General features: G+C 47.8%; 1 protein-coding gene across 1 annotated transcript in view; it reads right to left on the bottom strand.

Annotated features, from left to right (window-relative positions):
* Positions 1 to 793: 793 nt before the first annotated feature.
* The window catches only part of LOC119179204 (uncharacterized), a 40,725-nt gene continuing 30,702 nt past the window's right edge, over positions 794 to 10,816 (bottom strand). The window contains exons 4-6 of the mRNA XM_037430275.2: positions 7,423 to 7,590; positions 3,899 to 4,094; positions 794 to 1,436 (exon numbers count right to left, since the gene is read on the bottom strand). Of these exons, the coding sequence (XP_037286172.2) occupies positions 989 to 1,436; positions 3,899 to 4,094; positions 7,423 to 7,590 (812 nt within the window). The 3' untranslated portion in view covers positions 794 to 988. The remainder of the gene's footprint in view (positions 1,437 to 3,898; positions 4,095 to 7,422; positions 7,591 to 10,816) is intronic.

Below are 10,816 nucleotides of genomic sequence, written 5' to 3'. Positions count from 1 at the left end.
CAGTGAACGTAGTCAGGCTGATGATGATGATTTTATGGTGCTATCGTACAGTCAGTCCGAACAATCGTAAATGGTTACAAAACAGGTGGCGTTATTGACTGCCCACATGTCCATGCAAGCGCTATAGACGGCTCGCGCCCCTGTTCGAAAATCACAATACACAACAAAGCTATGCAGCGGGGCTGAGTTTCGCGTGATGCACAGGATCAAGGCGATGGCCCTCGAATGGCGTGTGCGTGGAGTTATGACGTGCGCATGCATTTGGAGCTGATTGCTGAATCTCTGAAGTGCTGAAGCCTTGCATTTCAGGTTATGTTGCACATCGTCTCAGGAGTATATCTAGGAATTGCCGACAGCCAAGCCTCACTATCAGTCAACTGGCCACGTAGATGAGGGTCGTAACAGCACTTTCGCGCACCGGTTCTCACTGTAACAAACTTTCACCCAATACTTTCATACGCTAGAGTGAAAAGTACAGCTACAAATCCACGGCAAAGGTCTGTACAGTGATTTTATCAAACAGACACAGCGCAACACTGTTAAGGTGGTATCCATTTTTTGGTGTCAATGTTGCACTGCGGGTACACGTCCCATGAAACAATGGCACAGCAAGGCAAAGCTTCCAGCGGTGTTATTGAAGTGTGCCCGAACTAGCCCAATTTGTCACCACATACTCAGCGAACAATCGAGTCTTCTGCAATGCTTTATCTATGAGCCGCAGAAGATGGTCCACCATCCAGTTGTGTAGAACCCACTGCCGATATGTTGTACAGGCCTGCAGGGACACCGGCACATTATAGATTCCACGTCGTTGTAAGCGCCATAAGTGCTTCTCAGGGACTCATTTATTTGCGCACCGATCTGAGGATACCGATCGTACACGTCACCAATGGCGCACGTTCTTAGTCAGACACCGATGATCACACATTATTCATGCGCAGTGTCGCACCATCTGCAGAGCACATCTGCCACACTTTTTTTCACGATGCTATCGGGGGGACAGGAAGTGTCCAGCCAGAGCCTGCGCCGTCCCGTATGCGCATGCACCGGAAGAAGCGTCCATCATCTGCGTCCTACCGTCCGCACCGAACAGACCCTGGTCCTGGGCCGTGGTCTGCACGACGTGCGTGAAGACTGGGCAGTTCTGGACGCCCAGTACGCCGCGTGTGGAACAGTAGCCGTCAGCGTCGACGAAGCCGGCTGGAGCAGACCGCCGGAAGTCGGCGGCTGCCGCCGCAGTGCCATAGTTGTGGTTGCGGTACAGGTGGTGGTGGTCCACGACTCCCGCGTTGGTCGACATAGCACCTGAGTTGGCTGGGTGAGACCGGTCTACGGCGGCGGCAGCCATGGAACCAGCCGAGCCATCTAGCGGGTGGTCTTCGCGGCCGAAGCAGGAGCCCATACGGAACCGGTCTTGGCCGAACTGGTCGGCAAACCTGCACGAAGGGTAAGGTTGCAATTCATTGTGAAATCACTGAGAGAATGGGCCAAACAGATGACAGCCACTGTAGTAAAAGAGATTTCAGTTGCTCAGACATCGCACTGACTGTTAAAAAACGCGCGTAGTAAGTACAACGAAATTTTCACTAAGTTTGCAATCACTCTAAGCAACAGCGGTAAAACCAGGTGCGATGTTTAGGACGGTTCGAGCACTTCCACTGCTGTGCACATGCCCACGTCTCGCCCGGCAAAACGTCTCGCTCGTCCGAGCTCGGAATCGCACGCCTTGGCCCGAACACTGCGAACGCGCCTCGTGCTAACCGTGCCACCGCGCTCTTCTTTGTCCCTCAGTGCTGCGTGGTCCACGTCGACGTTTTTGAGATATTTACACGTGACACCAGGGCAGGGTCTTAGCCAGAATCTTTCTTTTTTTTGATAGATGGGGTTGAAGATTTTCAGAAAGCGGCTGAACCCCTCCACCAACCTCTCTTCCTCCTGTTTTCTCGTTTACGCCAGCGGGTAAAATTGTACGTAATCGCTTGCGTTTTTAAACGGTTGACATTCAGCGCAGTCACGAGAAAACGAAGCGAGTGGGTGCTTGTTATCACGTTATAGACGGTGCGTTTAACTGCACAATGAGCTGTGACGTAGCGCATCGCTTCTAATAGGTGACCGGTAAAATGGAAAATCGCAGGGAACTGTGGGATACGACGGCTTCCAGTTCGACGCACCATGCGGGTCAGCAGCGGCATGCACGCATTTCTGTAGCGCTCCGTTGGAAAAATGCACCTGGCCGTGCAATGTCAGTGCTTTAGATGTTTTTTTGTTTGACAACCGTGACTGTGACGATGACAAGCTACGAAAGCCATGAACGGTCCGGAAACTTTTTTGACGCACTAAAACGATCTGCAATGCTTTTATGCTGCTCGGGGGTATTGTCAGCTTGGCTAGCAGATCAGTCGATACATCAAACAGTTTTCTTTGTATGATATGTTACTGCAGATAAAAAGTCGCCATTTTAAAGATCTCAGGGGATGGAAATTACCGTAGCAGTGTGCTAAGAGTTCATTTCGGGATCGCTGCTTCGGCCGACATCGTCAATCGATCGGCATGAAGCGCAACATTTATTGAGTGCGTTGAGATATTCTTTTTTTCTAGCCTTCAGCGCGCTATAACATGCATTTCTTAGGCGAAGCCAGATGCTCATTTGAACGCTGATGTTGGTCAAGCTCCATGGCACGGCGGCACTGAAACAATACAGTCAGACATAGACGGTGCCGAATAATTGAAACCATGCGCTTGTTTAACGCACTTCTTCCTTTGAGTGCCGTCCTGGCGCACAGTTTGACCAAGATAATCGCAAATGAACTCGTCCAGTTTTTTGTGTAAACTTACTCTTGAGCGAAGCTTTCGCGTTTTTTGTCATGTATATGGGTGAAATGGCCGGCGCTAATCTCGTATGGCAGGTGGACTTTGCCCACTCGTTCCCATATTATCTTTGCTATAGGCACGCCTGCGCGACAGTTTGTTTCTCAATATAATATTCGCAGCAAAGTCATGCGAAAGCTTTTTTCAGTGTGGAATACACACGTACTTGTGATAAAATGGTTTTCGCACACTCTGGCTTCAAAGTTCCGTACTCAAAGGCTACCTGTCGCTGTGGCTCTCTTCACAGTCGCGGCCCACCTCGTTTTTGTCTTCATTACAAGAGAATTGATACCTGCGTTTGCCTTGCACGCTCGAGTTGGAGCAATTAATGGCTGAACAACTGACCATGGTTTATCAGGACAAAGATAAACGGGTGACCAAACGCGCGAATCCCGGATAATCTGAGGCTAGCGGCGAAGCGGTTTGCCGTTGTCTACTTTTCTCTAACTGGAAGCCGGTAGCAGACGGTGTATCCCACAATTCCTCGCTCTTTTGCTGGTCACCTATTCTCCCAGAGTATCTCGTGCATCCGTTTAGAATGACTAAAGGTGAAAGTCATCCTTTCCCTCTCAGTCAAAGTTTTTCATCAATCTCCTCCCCCCCCCCCCCTGTTATTGAAAGCTGTCGACACTAGCAAGGTGTTGCCCTGCATCCCAGGTAAGAGGCATTGCAATATCTCTGCGCCTGACGTCCATCCGTAATCTGGCCCACTGTGAGCAAGCAGCGATGTCATGAGATGATGCCATCAGCAGACGTCGGTGACGCTAGAATAACGTAAAATTTTTCGGTGCTTTGTGATGTCACGTTGTTGTCACATGGTGAAATGATCGCATTATGACGTTTTTTTTTCTTCACTCGTGTTGACGCCGACGCTGACCTCGCAAAGTATCTTCAGGTCTCGTCAAACATCGAACACGCAGACGGTCGATTTTTGTGTTTAGTGACATACATGAGGCGTGCACCTTAATAGAATAAAATACAGGAAGTGAAGAAAAATTCGTACATTGGCAGAAATACTGGCATGTCTGACCTGTGTGCGTTCCAGGGTCCGGGACATGGTCCGTACTGCCCTCCGCCGGCTGGGTTGAGCCCTAGGTGTACGTATGAGTCGACCGTTGTCATAGCAACAGCGTGTGCGGATGCTTGTGCGGCCGTGCCCGTGGGATCTACTCCACCGCCGTATTTGCACGTGGCCAGAGACCGACTGGTTGCGCCACCTTCATGGCCTGAAAATATTTTTTTGTGAGTGCGAGATGGAGGGAAAACAATTAGGTGGAATGTTAAAATTCAACAATGCTATATTAAGTACACTGCCTGTACAATGAACGTCACAGGAAGGTGAATCTACTTGCCACTACAGCAGTGCGTCAGACTGAAATCTGGTTTGCACGCCAGCAGATTTATCATTGAGGATCTCTCTTTAGTTTACTTAGCTGTATGCAAGCCTGTGGTGATGTGCTAAACACACCCACGCACACACACAAAAAAGAAGAAAAGAATGTCCGGAATTCAGTACTTCGAATATTTTAAGCTTAAAAATTTGATCGGAGTATCGTGGCGCAAAATTGCAAATGGTGCCGATGTCTTTTCTTTTGCGTTGTGCGAAAGCAGCCGAGGCACCTCTGCTGTCTTCCCTAGCCATTGGAGGGCTACGAAATTTGGGGTGGAAGAGTAGTTACTCGTGTTTACAACAGAATCCAAGTAATAGCATTCAACCACCAATCGCTTGCTACGTAATTAATTTTAATACCCTTAAAATGCGCGACTTCGAAAATTCTTCTAAGAGGTAAGTCCAAGTCCACTACGGAAGAGGTGTGATTTACCTAGACTGTAGGATGCTTTATTTATAGCTTATGCCAACAGGTGGTAGAGCTTGGTAGCTTAGCTCATTACATATTGTACGCTAACAAGCTTGCGTAGGATATTGTGCTGTGTACAGTATGCGATACATACGCATTACATCCTGTGTACGCAAATCATTTATTATTAGTAACAACAAAGACAACTTAGTTGGTGGATCTGCTTAATGTTATGACAGTGACAACGATAGGAGTGCTCAGGGTTGGCCTTCATTGGGAGTGGAGGCTCATCGCCGTACCCCCCTCCCCCCCCGATCAAGTCAAAATGCGGAACGAACTTCACGCCCCCCCCCCCCCGCCCCCCTTTTCTTCAGGTGATTAGGGGGGGGTGCCGCCTTTTCCCGCCTCCCTGAGCACGCCTATCGTGATAAAAGTACAAACGAGTTATACCTCATCGCCCTCCATGCTTGAAATTTTTCGGGAGATGAACAATGGTGTGTGGATTCGTGAAATCACCACTATAAGTTGGTTAGAAGTGGATCTGTCATCGATACGATCTCAGCAGGGCTACGTAAATTCTTGATAACATCCGCATATGACATGTTTTTGTTAGAGGTACAACTTCCTTCAATACAACTTCTATCACATTTATTCCCAAACTGCACGAAAGCAGCACGTTTTTAAAACGAAGAACTTTGCACCGCGATTGCTGACAGCGCGTATACAGGACCGACCAAGGAATTTTTTTATAATGGGAATGCATTTCTTAGTCGGGGTTGTCGTGCGTCCCCGGTCGGCGTGCGCACAGATCTCTCAGCGCGCGCTCCTCCTCGCACCAAGCAACAGCTGCGCCGCGCCTTGCAACAGCAGCAGGTGGTGAGCGGTGGTGGGTAACGGAAAGGAGGAGCGCGCGGGTGTGTGATGGTGCTCGCATCGCGGAGCAGCTAAGGTCCCTAGATGAAACTTGTTTGATCTAGGGGCATTAGAAGTAGCGGTACTGTGCCTAAGACACTGTAGCAGTGGAGGGTAAGGGAACGGAGGAGCGTACCCGATGAGAGCGCTCGCATTGCGGAGCTCGCTCGGCGGAGAGCTCGGGCGCTCTTCCCCTCCACGCTTGGACCTATATATATATCATGCACAGAGCACGCGCTTTGATGTCCTGATAGCGATGGAAGTTGGTGTAGTCGAATCACTCGCTGCAACAATATACTAGGACGAAGTGTAACACAATGCAACTCGAGCATTGCGCTTCTCCTTGGTGCTGGCGTCACCGCAGTTGCTTCAACGTCATCATCGGTTGGAGAAGAAGACACTGCTGCGAAGCGAAAAGCGTGAAGTGCCGAATGCATGCGCTTGAAGTGAGTCACCGATTTGGAACTCCGTGCTCGGGAAACCACCGTGAAACGGCAACGTCGAGTCGAAGATCCTCACATGTGTACATTCGCATTTCTCCACGATCGGGGAGGTGCGGTATTTTTTGTTTTGAAAAAAAAAAAAACGGCTATCTCACGTCACTGATTGCATATTACTGTTTTAAGCATGTGTAGCGCTAATATTTTTCATTCCTTTTAGCCCCCGTTAAGTTGTTGCCTAGATGTAGGATAAGAATGCGGAGTCTCAATGCCTTGATATAAAAATTTTATTCTGATTGCTTTTTTTTCCTGCTTGGTAGAAGTGATACGGAAGTACTACAAACGTTCTAACAACTTTCTTTGAAGCTTTCAAGCTGTTCGAGCCGGGCTATAGGAATATCATTTCTACTTTTATACACACACAAATTGTAATATATTATCCGTATTACTGCAAGGCCACCATATTGTTCACTGCTTTCAACAAAACTGGCAATTATGCATTTTTTTCAGAAAGAAAGTTTCCTAAAAAATAACTTATTCATTTAGTCTTTATTTTTCTGACGCGCAAAATAAGTCATCTTTCTAAACGTTAAACAGAGTGACTGTACATGTAATCAAGTGGGCTTTCCCAAAATCATGTGATTAACACAAACGGGATCATCTAAGTGACGTCAAAGTGTAACTCCACTGCTAACGCGATGTTTGCAGCGGTCTTAGTTGAAGGAAGGGCGAAGCTTCTTTCGGGGAGACAAATACAAAATCCTTTAGTTTTGTTAGATTCTTTAGCACTTCATTCTGCTGCTATGAGGAGGATGAAGTAGATAACGCTTTGGCTACTCCACTTATCCATGTGATGAGGAAACAGAAATTTCATTTTACTACCACAGAAAACAAGCGATCAAACATCTTAATTTCTTAAACAGCCTCCTGATATTGTAAATATATGATCGCAAGAGCTTCATGACATGTCTTCTTATGAATACACTGCAACGTTATCCGGTTTCACCGGGCGTTTCTCGAGTTCTATATAAGGCCTCATTTTTACCGTTGTGTCCTTCTTTTTTTACATTTCTTTCATCGCTCTAAAACTGATTAACACACGGGCTCGTTATTTAAACCACCGTTAAAGAATTAACGACTTACATGTAACTTTTTTATATTGTGTTCTTCATTTTTTTCTGTTTTTTTTGTTATGTACGTCCTACGCACTATTCGTGGCTGTCATTTAATAAAGGGGCATCCACCTAGTCAAGCGAATACGGCGAGTAGGTTCTTGCGACAGCTCCTTTTCTTTAGCGTTGAATGAAAGATAAATAAGACGTTCAAGTTATTTTAATTTAATCTTCATCGCTTGTGCCTTCATCAGATAACGATATGCCAACTCAGTGGCCGTTGGCGCTCACCTCGTAGCTGTGGTGCGCAGTCAATGCCGCCGGTTTGCGCCACGGAGCTGAGGGCGTCGTGCGCCAAGGTGGCAGCAGCCGAGGCGCCCAGGAAGCGACCCGTGGCAGCCGCAGCAACGGCCACGTGCTGCGGGGTCGTCGGAGGCGTCGGTGGCGAGGCGCACTGACCTGCATGACACGATGTGAGAGATTGAGAGAGAGAGAAATAATATAGAAAAGAGGAAGGCAGGGAGCTTGACCAGTCGCTAGGATCCGGTATGCTACCCTGCACTGGAGATAAAAAGTAAGGGGTTGAAAGAGAGATATAAAAAATAAGTAAGAACAGGAGGTGGACCCAGGCAAGCATACACAAAAAACTTATGGACCATCTTCCCGAAGAGAACCTATATGGAATGCGAAGCAGCAGTGGTGCGCACGGCGTAGGCCCGGTTGAGACGGGCGTCGACGCTGGTGCTGGAAGAACGATTTGAACGGAAACTCGTTGTAGCGTTTAGTTGTGTAAACGTTTGTTTGAAACGCAAAGACACGGAGGTCCATTGGATTTCATGTAAGTTTCATCGCAGATAAACGAGATATAGTCACACATCTGCAGCAGCCATACAGATGCTGCCTGCTAGCCATTTGCAGTGGCAGGCCGCGTCAGTATACGGCTGTTGCGGACGCACAACTAGATTGGTCTAGTGTTCCCACTCGACGTGTGGTCGAGCATTGCTGGCAGAGGAGTGGGCCAAGCGAAGTATGTTGTGGGCGGGCAGAGAAGGTGGCAGCTGCTGTTGATGAGGGAGAGAGTGACGTCAACGCGCAGCTGCAACTTGCCCTACTTGGCACCGCTCCAACACCTGCGGCGAGGGGGTTGTGCGGACCCACGGGAAAGCGTTACAAAGGCTAGTGAAAGAGCTGCTTTGCATTTAAAACAATCCACTCATGGTAAATCGCAATAACGAAGTCGGAGCAGCCGACGGGCTCTGCGAGCGAGCACTCGGCTTTGGCGTAAAGCAACGCCTCCAAATCCACGATTGGAACACAATCAGCGCTGCTGGAGCAAGTATGGGGAAGTAGAAGCTGAAGTGCTTGAGTTGCCCAGGATGCCTTGCGTGTAGTATTCCATTCCGCTTATTCCGCTGTCTAATTCCGTTGAGTTACTGTTCGTATGCGGTTGTCCACTGTCACTTTGCAACGAAGTGATTTGCCCTGTCGGCCATGTCGTCTACCATCACTGCTAAAACACGCGACAGCTTCGACAACCCCGAAGCCAGCGTCACTCACAGAGCGGTCAAACAACCCGTCCCGTCACCGTCACCGGAGTACGGCACGCCAAGTACCAGCCCACTCCACCGATTTTGGTGGAGCAACTTTTCCTGCTCCTTGGAGTTACTCCCGCTGTGAATCCACTCCGACTTTCTCATTGGAACACTTGATTCCCGCGCTCACTCAGCCATCGAAACACACTTGCTGCAAAAGCAGCAGGCGAGAGACAGCGCTTTCACGGCCGTATTCTGCGACGTTGAGTCTGGACGATGACGTAGTATTCTTTCCTCTGATAGACGCTGGCCATCTAACTTGTTGAGTGTATAGTGAGAGATTCAATGAACGAAAGCGCTTTGCTCCTGGAGCGTGTAAGTTACCATCATCACCACCATCACCCTCTTGAATACATTCACTGGAGGGCAAAGGTTTCTCCGATGTTCCGCCAACCAATCCGATCATCTGCCCTCTACTATACCACGTTATCCCCGCAGGCTTCAACCTCGTCTGCCAACCGAATTTTCTGCCTACTCTTCGTGATCTTGCCTTCTTTTGGAATCAAGTCACTTCAAGTGACTAGCGGTTATACTGCCGACGCGCTATACATGCCCTGCTCATGCCCATCGCTTTGTCTTGATTTCGAGTGAACTGTATTTAACAGTTCTTTTTTCCCTGAACACTCCGCTCTATTCCTGGCTTTTAAAAAGACACCTATAATCTTCCTTTGCTTCGTTCGCTACGTCGGCCTCAAATTAAAGTTTCACATGTTTTGTAAGCACTGAGGTTTCTGTTGCGTAGACAAGTACCGTTAAGATGCAACTGTTTTACAACTTCCTTCTGATGAATGGCCTGATGAGCCCAAAACAATACTCGACCACATCTGCCTGTCCAGACTCCGCTTCAAGTCGAGGAGGTGCCCCTCGCCTCGAAAGAAGATTCTGCCCACGCCCGTGGTTGACCAAGCTGCGTCGTCATGAGGTGACGTAATCACGTGACGTCAAGGTACCGTCATAATTGCGCCAAAAATTTGTGATCTGTAACGGCATCATTACGCCACGTGGTTAAGTCATCACGTGATGCTAAGTTTTCGCGTCACTCGGATTGACGCCGACATGGGACGCCGGTCGGCTTTCGCATTTGATGAGACATAAAAAGCTTTCCCATAAAAAAGAAAATATGTCGTTGTACGTGTTGCGGTTTGCTGATGACGCTTGTCGTGACTGGGGACATTCGGGTTAATTTTCAGCAAAAGCGGTTCTTTAGGACAAATACTGTTTTCTCAAACAGTCTATAGTGTCAAGACTACCTTGGCTATAGTTCGAAAACTTTTTGAGTGCACCAGTAACGAGTGACGTGCTTTGCTATCATCCATGCTGCCTTGTGAGGTATCGGTGTGAGTCATCCAAATACCTTCATTAAAAATAAATATAAAATGTATTGTTTTATCTAAGGGTTGCATATGATGGGGTGCACATTAAGGTATGTAACAACTTATTTGGTGTCGTATACTTGGTAGGAGTTGGTATAAGAAGCCATATTTATAAACTGTTCAGTAATACGGATGCAGAAATTATGATTGTGGTTTAAGTTGAACGATACATTTTCAGGCCACAGCCTTAGACGCATCGCCACATAAAAAAAAATGTGGCTGACTGCGTCAACAAACACCGCAAAAAGTCACGTGATCAAAAGTACGACTCGACCACATTATGCGACCGCACCTGCATGTTTGCTGGAGCATGGGGCGACCATGGTTGTGCACCCTCGAGTTTGCACATTTACAGCTTCATAGTGACTTATGCTTCTTCGCATGTGCTAAAAACAATCCCTTTAAGACACACCAGGATATGTGTTTAGAAAAAGTGTATAATGGTTTAAAGTACATGCACATGGTTCCCTACTATAGAAGAACGTTAAGCCGTTCTAACATGTTCAGGTGAAGCTAAGAACTTCTCTATGTTTAGAAAAAGTGGGTAAAGATTTAGAATACTGGGTATTCTACGACGGCAGAGTGTGAAGCTGCCCCGGAACCGAATACTGTAGCGCTGCCGATGGAACCAGTTAGGCAAGGCCACAGTTCGCTTAAGTCATCATGAAAAGCACTCATGCTTGATCTCGTTATACTTCTGAGTCAGCTGCCTATAAAAAT

The sequence above is a fragment of the Rhipicephalus microplus genome, chromosome 7, assembly GCF_043290135.1.
Source record: "Rhipicephalus microplus isolate Deutch F79 chromosome 7, USDA_Rmic, whole genome shotgun sequence".
In the NCBI taxonomy this organism is placed as follows: domain Eukaryota; kingdom Metazoa; phylum Arthropoda; class Arachnida; order Ixodida; family Ixodidae; genus Rhipicephalus; species Rhipicephalus microplus.
The sequence above is the reverse complement of the archived record's forward strand: the minus strand, read 5'-3'. Positions and strand labels throughout refer to the sequence as shown.